The sequence below is a fragment of the Canis lupus genome, chromosome 37 (genome assembly GCF_011100685.1).
Source record: "Canis lupus familiaris isolate Mischka breed German Shepherd chromosome 37, alternate assembly UU_Cfam_GSD_1.0, whole genome shotgun sequence".
NCBI classification, from domain to species: Eukaryota; Metazoa; Chordata; class Mammalia; order Carnivora; family Canidae; genus Canis; species Canis lupus.
This window is the reverse complement of record NC_049258.1, coordinates 5,431,856-5,446,061: the sequence shown is the minus strand read 5'-3', so window position 1 is coordinate 5,446,061 and position 14,206 is coordinate 5,431,856. Positions and strand designations below refer to the sequence as shown.

The window sequence follows — 14,206 nt, the reverse complement described above, 5'->3', positions numbered from 1 at the left end:
GTATTGGCTAGTAAACATTTTTGTCATTTGACATGAGGTGTAGGGATCAAGGAGAAGCTACCCAAAATGTGCCGCTTTGGCATATGGATTATTTTGAATAAAAGTTACTTAAGTGACAGCTTGTGCAAGAAGTACCCTCAGTCCCCTTGAGAACAGGAAATACATGTCCCATGTGAAAGGTCTTCTCCCTCTACCAGAAGGTAAAAACACATCCTAATCACCAGAGACCAGAAATTTAGAGCTTAGAAAGCTGTATCAACAAGGCTTGTTGCTTTTTACTAATTTACTCCCCCAGCCCGAATTCTGTTCAGAATTCCCTACTAACTGAAACTCCCAAAGTTAAATTTTTTTTTCCTGTCAATTTCTCACAGATTTATGGTCTCTTATTAGTCTGGAAGGTATAAAAGCTACTTGCCTTGATCCTTTCTTTAAGTCTCATTTCATTATTGGGCCTCCATGTACATGTAATCAAACTTTGGGGTTTTTTGCTCCTATTAATCTGTTTCACGTAAATTTAATTTGTACTCCAGCTAGAAGAACCTTGGATAGAAGAAAATTTCCACCTCCCCTTCAGAAGGAAAAGCTAATAGTTCTCCAACAATTTTTCATGGAATTCTATCTTGCTAATTGGAGACTATTACAGTCAACACAAAATGTAAAACAATTTCCCTTCCGGAACATGTAGAAATTGTTGCCTGCCTTCAATTTTTAAAAAAAATTTTTTTAGCACAAGGGCTAATATTTTATCAATTTGCAATTATTTTTTTCCACTTCTTTATTCCTGCTTTCTTGGGTTTAATATGCAAGAGCTGTCTTTGAGGAAGATGGGAAGGGGAAAGAAAGAGTGAGATATGTGAAGAACATTTTTATTTGGTTACCTACTTGTATTATATGTGACAGATTGTATCTATACATAAATGTAAATATTTTGGACTGGATATCTTTTGGACTTCTCCCTATTAATAATAAAAACATATTTCCTACAGACAAATATGTTTTGTGAGTACTTCATTCTAACTTCAAATAGAAATTTTATTCACTATGCTGAATGAAGCTTGGAGATTTATTTTATTATTTTTAAATTTTTATTTATTTACACGAGAGAGAGAGAGAGAGAGAGGCACAGAGACACAGGCAGAGGAGAAGGAAGCTCCATGCAGGGATCCCGACATGGGACTCGATTCTGAATCCTCAGGATCAGGCCCTGGGCTGAAGGCAATACTAAACCATTGAGCCACCCGGGCTGCCCATCACCAATCCTTTTAACCTAGAAATTTCACTCATATATTTGTTCAAGAGAAATGAAAATAAATCCCACAAAAACACCTGTGCAAATATATTCATAGCAGCATTATTTACAATGGCCCCAAACTGGAAAAGACAAGCTTGGAGGTTTCTAATATGAGATACCACATAGCCTTTCTTACAATTTTAAAATTACAAAAGCTCCCCCCACTTTTTTTTGAGTTTACCCCTCCTGGGATCTTAATGCTTCTCTTCTTGTATATTTTTAATAGTTCTCTCTTTTGGCTGCTTCTTACTATATACAGTTTCAAATATACCTTTATAAGAAAGACACCAAAACATTGTTCAAAACAGGAAATAGAATAAATTTAAGTATGATGCCTTTCTTGCTTCCTTTGTAATAAATATTTATTTTTTATAACTAGATGATGATGGTAGTTTTTAAAATGCCTTTGGAGAAATAATGGGAAAACTCCATATGCACATTTTTTAATAACAGGTTTCATTTTGTCTAATGATTAGTATTCATATTGACATTAACCTGCTTAATTCATGTCCTAGTTTTGATTCCTTTGTGGTGTTTTAAATTTTCTTTTCATTCCTTATTTCATAACTTTACCCTAGCCTAATAAAATTTACATTAGTATTCTTGATTTCATTTTGTCATTTTATGCTTTCTCTAAAAATCCGCTTCTAAGTCAAAAGGCTCTTCTCTTTAGAAATAATCTCTAAAATAACACTGAATTATATCTACTGTAATTTTAGGAACCACATCATGAGGTTTTTCCTGAAAATTGGGAAGATAAAGCAAATGAGTTTCAAAGGATGCTTATCATTCGTTGCTTGAGGCCAGACAAGGTAAGTGTGGGCTTTTGAAAGCAGCTCAGTGATTCCAGTCTCCACTCTCTGCCCCCCACCCCGCCCCCACCATTCCAGCCCTGCCTGCTGGAATTTCCTTATATAATCACAGGGGAAGTGGAGGAGCCTGGGGGAACTAATCCCACTTCTTTCAAATGCAGTCATTTTTCAAGAAGTATGTACATCATTAGAGCCACACTAAGTCAGTAACTGGCCAGGTTATATTTTATAGTTTTATTTATTTTATGATTCTTCCTTTTAATTTGTGCTTCCCCAATTCCTTACATGCTGTAATCTCATCTTTATTCTCATTACTTTGATGATATTAGTCAGTGGTGTTAGTACCTAGCAGTTACAGTAGAATTTCTGGCTCTTTTTAAATGCTGTCTTACAGATAGTTCTTTGTTGGCCGTTGGAAAGCTAGTGGAATATCGTTTTTAAGACATTCATCACTGCTGACTACAAAGGAAAATGTCAATACTGTTCATTTTAATCTCTTAAAAATGATAAAGTATATAACCAATGAATCAGCTGACCTATCATGTCAGCAAATTTCAGTACTTGGTGACATTCTCATTTGCATAATTATACTCTATTTTTAAAAAATCAAACTACTGACTTACGTATAATGACCTGTATCCACAGAGATATACGTATACTCTGAAAAAAATGTAGATATTAGGTATGTTGAGAAAAAGTTGAAGAAATATCCTAATTGTCCTCTGTTACTACTCAAGTAAAAGTAACACATAAAGATTTCATAACTTATTATGTTCACAATTTGAGTTGCTAGGGAATTTAAGACAGTAATTCCACCCTAACAACAAAAATCCAGAATTTAGGTGGTGAAAGCAATTCATTTTTAAAAGTTTTTACATGCATCAGTGTTAACTGGGGTGGATGAGTTCTTTCCTCTGTAAGCCATAGTCTCTTCAGTGGACATAATGCAATTCTTGTTTGTCTTGTCTGCGCGCTGTTAGCCTGAGCCCAAGAGTCATTTGGTCATTGTGCCTAGAGCCTATGATACTTCTAGGTGTTTATGTGAAAATGTTTTAATTCCTTTTAAAATTAGAAAAAATAATCCAGTCTGTATTATGCTAGTAATTATACTAAAACAATTGTAAAATATAATTTTCAGTATTTTTTCATGGGTGAAGGACATACAAGGTGCCTAGGGCCCGTGAAAGTCCTAATGTTGTCCTGCTCTTGGGTTTTGGGAGTAGCCACAATTTTTCAGGAATCCTTATTAAACTAATGAAATATTCTGTGCCTTGGTAGCCCTTTCAAAATGACATGCCACTGAAATTTTAGTGATAAACCTTAGAAGTTTGCCCTGCAAGTATTAAATTTGGAAGAATATGAAATATTTCACACTCTTTCCTAATACGGCTTTCTCTTTTAAACCCTTTTATTAAAATTTTCGAAGATTTTGGCTTTCTACTGAAGACCATTCTACTAAAATGATTCTGCATGGACCTCCAGTCCTCTCTCCTCAGGATTTGAAAAAAACAAAGAAGCTTCTGTTCCCATTTTATATTAAGTTTTTCACCTATAGATATTTTTTCCCTAGTCTTACAAAATTTGGTGTCTTAATCTGAAAATACGTTGAGCTACCAAAAAGATCAAATATTACTTATTCATTCTCTTTTTAAAGGTATTTGAGGGAGATGAGGAGTTAGATCTTCAAGCTAAGGGGTTTTTGTTTGTATGTTTTTGTTTTTATTTTTTATTTATTTATTTTTAAATTTTCTTTATTTGAGAGAGAGATCATGTGTGTGAGAGAGGAAAAGGGTGTATTCAGAACAGAGGGAGACGGAGAAGCAGACTCCACACTGATCAGGGACCGCCCTCTGACCCCTCCTATCCCCACTACCCGCCCCCCCCGCCCCCCCCGCCCCCCCACCCCCCCTCCCCCCCTCCCCCCCACCCCCCCACCCCCCCCTCCCGGCCCCCCCTCGGAGGCCAGACCCAGGGATCATGAGCCAAGGCAGATGCTTAACCAACTGAGCCACTCAGGCATCCCTGTTTCTGTTTTTAAATCAATTCATACTTTTCATTGCTACTTTATCCAATACTTTGGCACCTTGTCTTCTAACTTTGCCCTATATGTTTCCATCTCTCTTTTAGAGTTTTCCTCGGGTAGCTGGATGAGTGTAGACATTAATGCTATTCACTATTATTTCCAGTTCTCCCCCTTTGCACACATACAAAGTGAAGGACTCTGGCCATAAACCTCGCTTTGGCCAATAAAATGTGAGAAGTGTCAGGGCAAAAGCATTTAACTGGCAGCATGAAATTCTCCAGGGTGCTCTCCCTGCCATCAAAATAGTGTGAATCACATTTGATATTTAAGTGCCACAGCAGGCTGGGACACTGAACCAGCACAGGAAGTGCGTTGCCCACACACCCACATGACTTTGCAAGGATAAGAAATAAGATTTTTGTTGTATGAAGTCACTGAGATCTGGAAATGTTTGCTACTACAGCATAATTCAATTTAACTTAGGTGATTAATTACTATTATTTATACAATCACACCTGTAATCCTTAATGTAAAAAATTATTAGTATGTTCTTTTACTAGCAACCTCAAACCTTTCAATCTTGCTGTTACCAGGTTCTCCAAGTTCTAGTGGTAAATTGTTGATTTTGGAATCTGTATATATTTTTAAACTAATATATGGCTATTATACTTTTTAAAAACTTTATTTAAATTCAATTAATTAACATATAATATTTGTTTCAGAGGTAGAGGTCATTGATTCATCAGTCTTATATAACACCCAGGGCTCATGACATCACATGCCCTCCTTAATGCCCAGCACCCAGTTACCCTGTTCCCCAACCACTTCCCCTCCAGCGACCTTCAGTTTGTTTCCTACGATGAAGGAAACAAACTGATTAAGAGTCTCTATGGCTTGAGTCCTATGATTAAGAGTCTCTTATGGTTTGCCTCCCTCTCTGATTTCATCTTGTTTTACTCTTCCTTCTCTTCCCCTATGATACTGTTTTGTTTCTTAAATTCCACATATGAGTGAGATCATATGATAATTGTCTTTCTCTGATTGACTTATTTCACTTAGCATAATATCCTCTAGTTTCATCCACATCATTGGAAATGGCAAGATTTCATTTTTTTGGTGGCTGAGTAGTATCACATTCCACATCTTCTTTATCCATTCCTTTGTCGATGGACATCTGGGCTCTTTCCAGAGTTCACTATTTGGACATTGCTACTGTAAATGCTGGGGTGCGGGTGCACCGTGGGATCACTACATCTGCACCTAGTGGTGCAATTGGGACAGATCGTCTAAGCAGCAGATCGACGAAACAGGGCTTTGAATGACACACTGGAACAGATGGACTTCACAGATATATTCAGAGCATTCCATCCTAAAACAACAGAATACACATTCTTCTTGAGTGTGCGTGGAACATTCTCCAGAATAGATCACATACTGGGTCCTAAATCAGGTCTCAACCAGTACCAAAAGATTGGGATCATTCCCTGCGTGTTTTCAGACAATTCTTTGAAACTGCAACTCAGTCTCAAGAGGAAATTTGGGAAGAACTCAAATACATGGAGGTTAAAGAGCATCTCCTGCTAAAAAATGAATGGGTCAACTAGGAAATTAAAAATTTTAAAAATTCATGGAAACAAATGAAAATGAAAGCACAACTGTTCAAAACCTTTGGGATGCAGCAAAGGCAGTCCGAAGAGGAAAGTCTATAACAATACAGGCCTATCTCAAAAAACAAGAAAGGTCTCAAATACACAACCTAACCTTACACCTAAAGAGGCTGGAGAAAGAACAACAAATAAGGCCTAAACCCAGCAGGAGAGAGAAATAATAAAGATTAGAGCAGAAATCAATGAAATAGAAACCAAAAGAACACAAGAACAGATCAATGAAACTAAGAGCTGGTTCTTGAAACAATAAGACTGATAAACTTCTGGCCAGACTTGCCAAAAAGAAAATGTAAAGGATGCTCATTAAATCACAGGTAGGGAAGGACCCAAATAAATAAAATAATGAATGAAAGAGGAGAGACCACAACCAACACTGAAGAAATACAATTATAAGAACATGTTATGAGGAACGCCTGGGGAGCTGAGCATCTGCCTTCCACTCAGGGCGTGATCCTGGTCCGGGGATCAAGTCCTGCATCAGGATCCCTGCATGGAGTCTGCTTCTCCCTCTGCCTGTCTTTCTGCCTCTCTCTGTGTCTTTCATGAATAAATAAATAAAATCTTAAAAAAAAGAAAACATATTATGAGCAGCTTTGTGCCAACAAATTAGGCAATCTGGAAGAAATGGGTGCCTCCCTAGAGATTTATAAACTACCAAAACTGAAACAGGAAGAAATTGAAAACCTGCAAAGACCCATAACCAGCAAGGAAATCGAAGCATTCATCAAAAATCTCCCAACAAATAGGAGTCCGGGGCTGGGTGATTCTATGAAACACTTAAAGAGGAATTTAATACCTATTCTTCTGAAGCTATTTCAAAAAATAGAAATGGAAGGAAAACTTCCAAACTCTAGGAAGCCAGCGTTATCTTGACCCCAAAACCAGACATAGCTCCCACTGAAAAGGAGATTTACAGACCAGTATCCCTGATGAACATGGGTGTCAAAATTCTCACCAAAATGCTAGCTAATAGGATCCAACAGTAATTAAAAGACTATCATACTTTTAAAAGAGCAGTTTTCCAAGGTACCATGGCACTAGCCTACTGGAGAAAGAAACAGTGCTATACGAGGCTACGATTTGGGCCCGTGCTGTGTAGATTTTTTATTTCCTTGCATTCTCCAAGTCATGAGTAACTACAGATACCCACCAGGAAGATCAACGGTTGTTTTATCTCTAGGGTACAGTTGACATTATTTGGCAGCCCAATTTTTTTTTTGTCTCCTTTCCACTGCTCCCTTCTCAAAACGAATTCCACTCAGTGGTAAGAAGCCACACATGCCAAGTTCTCTAATGTTCTAGTTTAGAAAAATATAAAGGATGCTCATTCAATCACCAGTAGGAAAAAAATGAGATGGGCTCACACTTTCATGTAGAATTTAGTATTTTATTGTGTTTTATTGATACAAGAAACATCAAGGGGATAAATACTAAGGTGTGCAGTGTTTTGAGCCCATTCACAAAATGAAGAGCTTCTGGCCACCGTCCTCTTCTTCTGAACTGTACACAGCAAATTAATCAGTTTTCACTAAGAAACTTGTCAGGTGTAAGGGCATATATTTCTCTGACCTTAAATAAATCCTATAGGAATTTGCAATCCATAGAAAAACATAAATGGAAGACCATAAACTTCTTTCCTGCCTTGCGGAAGATGGTTGCCTCGATTAGTCTGTAATTTTTGTTACTGACAGATTTCATCTTACAGACCTCATGCTAGCAGAATCAGCCTGCAGAAGCAAACCCAATTCTGCTGCCTTGCAAACTGAACAGCAAGCACAGCTTCATCTACCTTGGGAGTCACAGTTTGGTCTTGGGAGAACGTAAGCCTTGCTCAGGTTAAAATTAAAAACAAGACACTGAAATTTGCACTCGCGCCGACGTGTGCACCCCTGACCAGGTGCTCGGGCGCTGAGGGTCGTCCAGCCACGTCTGCACAGGAGCAGCGGCTGACAGCAGCCTCAACCACCCCCAGAACAGAAGGTTAGTGAAGGTTAGTGACGAAGTCAGCCCTGGGAGGAGATGAGATTTTTTGCAAATTAGCAAAAATTTTCATTTTCTTCTGTTAGTTGCTCTTGGTTTTTTAAATGTAGTGAGAAAAGACCAACCTTGGGGAAAAAAAATAAGGAGAAAGGCCAAGACAAGGCCTGGGATAGACAGAGTATTTTTAGTTTCCTGCAATAAGCTTGACATCTGTGCGCGTTCAAAATACCTGAAACATGAAATAACTTACGTAGAAATGAAACCTTTTGTGTGGGTGAATTATTACACTGTGATTTTTGTCTAAAATTTCTATAATTAGAATCTCACCTTCACAAAAAGAGGCATCCCGAGTTTTTATCCATTCATTGTTCGGTATATATCAACTGTGTGCAAAGAATTCTTGAGTCACCCTGGTAGGTAGATCCTCGCCAACACGCTGCTTGTATGCTTGTTGTTGCTTTTCCATATATTGTCTGTATTTGAATGAACCTAGAGAAATATTGGGGAGGGATTTAAAAATCTAACGTAAGCCCAGATACTCCTTCACTGTCTCCCAGCTCCCCGCCCTCACACCCTCTGTCATACACGCTCATCCACACTGGGATGGACACTGTGACCTGGCAGTGATTTTGACTTACAAACCCTGTGTGAACAGATGTTCTGGAGAATGCATGGTTAAAGTTTGGAAATACTTGTAACTTTTTCCAGAAGAGACTACCATTTTGAGATACTTGGTATCTGGAGATTGCTCTTGCAGGATGCTCCACGTTCAGGAAGGATGCAGGCTGGTGGAACTGACGACCTAATTTGGAGCGTGCTGTGTACACACGACTCCATCCTTGGGTATGTGCAGGTACCCAGTTAGAGTGATGCTGGGGCCTTCAAAAAATTCTGTGGGTTCCTGTTACTCCATTACTCCTCTTCCTGGAATATGTTTACATAATTTGGTACCCAGGTAGAGGGATACCGGCTTGTTAAACCCATCATTATCACTTGTGTGCCTCACCTCTGAGTCATGATCAGCTGGGAGCCATCGTCCAGATTTGTAGGCGTAGACCCAGGGCTCCTGGGTGGCTCCGTCCTCTAAGTGTCTGCCTTTGGCTCAGGTTATGGTCTCAGGGTCTTGGGATCCAGCCCAGGGTAGGGCTCCCTGCTTGGTGGGGAGTCTGCTTCTCTGTCTCTTCCCCTGCCCCTCCCTCTGCTCACGCTCTCTATCTCTTAAATCAATCAATCAAATCATTTAAAAAAAAAAAGGTGTAAACTCTTCTTTAGAAAGAGGGAAGGAAAGGGGTGCCTGGGTGGCTCAGTTGGCTAAGCAACCGGGTTTCAGCTCAGGTCATGATCTTGAGGTGGTGAGATTGAGCCCCACTCCAGGCTCAGGAGGGCATCTGCTTGAGATCCTCTGCTCCTGCTCTTGCTCCCTCCCTCTCTCTCTTTCTTAAATAAATTGGTAGGTAGGTAGGTAGACAGACAGACAGACAGATTTTTTTTTTTTAGACAGATTTTTAAAGAAAGAGGGAAGGACGAGGGATGTATTGGAGGCTGTATATCAGTCACATTAATGAATAAAATTCCATGTCCCCATAAACGCCTGCGAGGGGGCTCTGGGCCAGAGTGGTGCTCTCTCTCCCATGTGCTCCCAGAAAGTGGGCAGGCACGTATCCAGAAATCCACGCAATGTAGTTTGGTCCATTTCTTGGGCGTATAGCCTGTTTCTCTTTCATGCTACTTTTCTTTTTTGCTTTCTTTCTGTTTTGTTTCCAGCCCTATTGATTCCTTCTTGATGGTCCAGTACTATATCAATCACTCTCAAATTTCTATGTTTGAGTTATGGACTCCGAGAATGTAGTATTTTAAAACTTAAGAGTTGAGGTTTCTTCTATTCTTCACCACATGTTGAATGCTCACTGAAGGGAAGAAAAATGCCTTTGAATTCTGGTGTCACTAATGCTCATCTTTCATTATTTAAATAATTTATCATTTTTTTTTCTATCTAAAAGACTCTTCTTACAGCAAGTGGTGCTTTGACCCTCCACCAACATTTAGCAAATAGCTACACTAATGGAGCTAGACTCCTTTGTTTCAAATTATCTTTGAATCTGAACTTTGAAATTTGTAAGCAAGTTGGAATATTCTTCCCAATATATTCTGGTCCTTCCTAGGTTGTTCCAATGCTGCAAGAATTTATAACGAACAGACTGGGGCGTGCGTTCATTGAACCACCCCCCTTTGATTTATCCAAGGCATTTGGAGATAGCAACTGCTGTTCACCACTGATTTTTGTGCTCTCTCCTGGAGCGGATCCCATGGCTGCCCTTCTAAAATTTGCTGATGACCAGGTAGGTACCTTAAAATAGATGAGGTTATCTGATATTAAAAAAGTGGATCAATATAGTATTTTCCACTAAATGTTTTCCAAAACAAACTTGCTTATCCTAAGTGGGGGAGGGAAAGGTAACATTTTATCACTCACTTAGCTCTTGAAAGTACTGGGAGGTCCAAAAGTTGACAGAGTCTCAAGAAAATGCTATTTAGATGGCAGCACGGACAACAAAAATAATTCTCCATATCCAGATTATAAAACCAGAATTTGGCCTGGGTGCCCCTTATTTTTATTTTGGAGGGACCAAGGGACTCTGACATTATGACATCAGTACAAGAGCTTGGGTTGACTTAATAAATTCAAGCCTGAGTAGCGACCCCGGGAGGCACCCGCTCTGATCCTGCCACATCTCCAGTCTCTATGGGGCGACCCTCTTGACTTTCCAGGACAATCGTCTATTACAATGACTTTACCAGGTTAGAATGCATTCTAATATTTTTACCTCAAGGCTTTAAAAATTATTCAAATGAACTTACTGCAAATTTTCTTATGTCATTCAACCTAGAATAAGAAAATCTTCATAAACAGGTGACTGGACATTGTCGGGTTGACTTTTTTCCCTTTTTGGTCTAATCAAAGTAACATTTTGTGGAAGTGATACTGATGTTTCTAAAACCACCAGCACCACTTGTATTGTGCTTCACACGTACTGTTAATTTGGCCAGACCTTGTAATGCATATTTCTCTTCTATTTCTTAAAGTAATCCTCTGCGGTAGATGGTGGCATCTCCATTGTGTAGAGAGGGCCACTAACGCATGGGAAGGTTGGGTGACTTTTTAAAGGCCGCACAGCTCTTCGAATACAGTGGGGTTATGTGGCAGGGTTTCAAGCAGCAAAGTGACACGAGGTGATCCATAGTTTCTAAAGCCCATCTTAGCTGGAGTGAGGAGAACTTATCTGTGTGCAGAATGGAAGCAGGGCATTAGTCAGGGGGGTTGCTGCTAAAAGGCCAGGAAGAGCAATGGTAGGAAGGACCAGAGTGGAAGTGGTGTGGATGCCGGAAGAATTCATTTTAGGTGGGACTCACCCTCTCCAAATCAACATGACCTTTTCAACTGCTTGAGATCTTCCTACGTCCTCCCCATTTTTCTTCCCATGTTGTACAACATGATGACTCCCTAGGCCCTGCGTAGGCCTGCTCAGTGCATCGTCTTCACCTGCTATCCCCACTTCTTCCAGAAACAGTAGTAGCTGGCTCTGTTTTTTGTTTCCTGATGCTTCTACCTACTAGTGCTGATGAGCCGTGGATGTTCAGAGGCAGCCCGAGACCATAACTGGAGGCCTCTTCCAAAGAGGCATCGCAGTGACGACTGCTTGAGAGAGAAAGATCCCAGGGAGTCGTAGAAGCTGCAGATGAATCGGGCTACAGTAGAAATACATTCCAGACAAACATTCCCATAGAATTCTTTAAGGAAACTTTTAAATAGGACTTAGGGGCTAATATATTTTTTTCTCTAAGCTCAATACACTGGCCAAATCAATATAGAATTATTCAAAGATGTGGAGGAAACAGGACAAGTTCATCTATCTGTTCATAGTTTTCTTCTGGGCTCCGGATTTTAGGAGTTGCATAACAGGGTCCTTTCATCTCCTGTTTTCTCACGTTGAAAGTGTTCTAAATTTTTTTTTCTTTTCCATAGCTCAACAATCAAAGACCCTAGAGAATTTTCCATGTATTGCCATGACCGTTTCCAATGTGAGCTGATTTGCTTTTGATCTGAGTATTTATAAGATTCTTAATCAGTAAGAATTTTATAGGGTTGCATATGTTATATTTAGAACTTTGAGGGATGCTGGATAATTAAATTTTAATATGCTTAAGGTTAACATTTTCTGTAAGATTAGTATTGATTCTTCTTTAAAAATGTGTTGTCAAGTAACATCTTTACTATTCTTGTTCACAGGGATATGGGGGGTCCAAACTTAGCTCTTTATCTCTTGGTCAAGGCCAAGGGCCCATAGCCATGAAGATGGTAGAAAAAGCCATCAAGGAAGGAACATGGGTTGTTCTTCAGAATTGTCACCTTGCCACCTCTTGGATGCCAACCCTTGAGAAAGTTTGCGAGGTAAAAATGCAAGCTTGTTTTTATTAGATTTGTATTCCCCTCCATAACTAGTGTTACAACTGTCATTCAACTCCATGCCTGCCCCTGGTTTGGGGGGGCTACAGGCTACAGGCTAGTGGCATGGCTGGATTACAGGAGAGATGGGCTCACGTCGGGAGTAGGAAGACGAGAAGAAGTCACACAGTCAGCCCTTGCCCAGTCCCTCTCAACAGGGACAAGGGCTCATGCAGTGAGTTGGAATCTCCCTCATCCAGGAGAACAGCCTCAAGGAGGGGAGTCAGCCACAGGGCAGACAGAAAACAACTTACCTCTTACAGCAGTGGAGCAAAGACAACTTCAAAGGAGGCTTTTCAGGGGGAAATGCATGAAGCCACTCTAAACCCAGAGGCTTCAGGGCGTAACTTTGCTTCTCCCTTCTGACCTGCTCAGACAGTAGCCCTGGCACAGAGGATCAGTCTGAAACCCGAGGAAGACTCCCCCACCTGTTCTTGCCGTGGGCTGTGGCACTTCCCTCTGTGGGAGGTGGAAATCCCAGCAAGGCAACCCCACGTAGCTCAGCTGAGGAAACCTGGCACTTGACTCCGGCCAACAGCGAAAAAACATTTGATGTAATTACCCATGACCCTAGACCCCTCCTAACTCAGAGTCCCTTGGGTTACTAATTAGCCAAGCTAAGGATATAACTGGCTCTATCCAGACATACAATTGAAACTTTAAGGAGAGGGTCGTATTTTCTTTCGTGCCACTTGTCACCATCTTGTCTATCTTCCATTAGACTACAAGCGTCATGAGAACAGAGACTTTGTCTGCTTTGTCTTCTGCTTCATCTCCAGCACCTGGGGTTATGCCTGGCCCAAAGAGACAATCCAGAACTATTTCCTAAATTAGTGAATGAATATTGCTTCACTGCTTAAAACTTTCGCTTTGCGTGGAAGATTATTTTAAAGCCTCATCATGTCTGACGACCTGCTTCCTCGTTGACCTTTGTTTCCTTTGGGTTTGGTTGTGACTTCTAGGCTCTAGTCGTTTGAGCTTCTTTTGCTTTCATTGGGATGACACACTTTTTCAAGAATATAGGCCATGATGGGGCAGCTGGGGAGCTCAATGGGATAAGCATCCAACTCTTGATTTCGTCTCAGGTCATGGTTTCAGGGTTGTGGGATCAAGCCCCAAAGTCAGGCTCTGTGCTGCTTGAGATTCTCTCTCCCTCTGCATCCCCCCCGCCCCCCACTCCTCCTCTCTCATTCTCTCTCGAATAAGTAAAGCTTTAAAAAAAAGAATATAGGCCATCATAATGTTATTTCTGTCTGAAAAATGATTCTTCGATTATTTGCCTTACCAACATCTTCTCATCCTTGAGGTTGTTACATTAAAGGTTTCATATCTGTGCCTGTTTCCTCATGGCTCCTCCATCTCTAGGCCATTCTCCAATGGGGCATATGTGACAGAGTTGAACAGGTCATGAGAATGGCCTAGAGATGACCTGTTCAACTGTGTCACATATGCCCCATTGGAGAGTCATAAAGGAGAGGAGAGCAGTCCCTAATGGATGGCACACTGGGCCCAAAGGCCCTTGGGTCATGTTTAAGTCACCAGGCACAGGACAGCTGGTGGGAGGGAGAAGTGGTCGCCCTCACTCTCCACTACTTAGTAATTCTTAAAAAATGTAGGCACCTTTGCATCCTTCCTAATTCCCCCTTGCCCCTTTACCACATGACTGCTCAAAACATGTCTTATGGACAAAGCATTGCAATTTTAGAAAAACCCTAAGATACTACTGCCACAGACAGTTGGGAGGGGGAGGTAGCAAGAGGGAGCAGGAGTGACCAGGAAGAGGGGAAAGGAAGGCGCCCCCATGGCCTTCAGGATGCGCTGAGTGTTCCGCTATCCTCCCCGGTGCACACCTGACTCACCCCTTAAGAAAATAGAGCTCAGAGGGCTATGTTTCAATACTTTCCCTTTCCGAATGTTCTCTCCTTCTTT

The 14,206-nt window shown here is 40.7% G+C and overlaps 1 protein-coding gene and 1 long non-coding RNA gene across 5 annotated transcripts in view; one reads left to right on the top strand and one right to left on the bottom strand.

Annotated features, from left to right (window-relative positions):
- LOC102156828 overlaps positions 1-13,684 on the bottom strand; it is a 74,882-nt gene extending 61,198 nt beyond the window's left edge. For 3 of the 4 annotated variants that reach the window (XR_005385091.1, XR_005385090.1, XR_005385088.1), the window contains exons 1-3: positions 13,563-13,684; positions 8,101-8,262; positions 2,727-2,763 (exon numbers count right to left, since the gene is read on the bottom strand). This is a non-coding gene — a long non-coding RNA (uncharacterized LOC102156828). The remainder of the gene's footprint in view (positions 1-2,726; positions 2,764-8,100; positions 8,263-13,562) is intronic. The other variant, XR_005385089.1, reaches the window with a different exon arrangement.
- DNAH7 (dynein axonemal heavy chain 7) overlaps positions 1-14,206 on the top strand; it is a 240,346-nt gene that overhangs the window by 191,593 nt on the left and 34,547 nt on the right. The window contains exons 54-56 of the mRNA XM_038585215.1: positions 2,011-2,103; positions 9,936-10,112; positions 12,062-12,223. Coding sequence (XP_038441143.1) covers positions 2,011-2,103; positions 9,936-10,112; positions 12,062-12,223 — 432 coding nt within the window. The remainder of the gene's footprint in view (positions 1-2,010; positions 2,104-9,935; positions 10,113-12,061; positions 12,224-14,206) is intronic.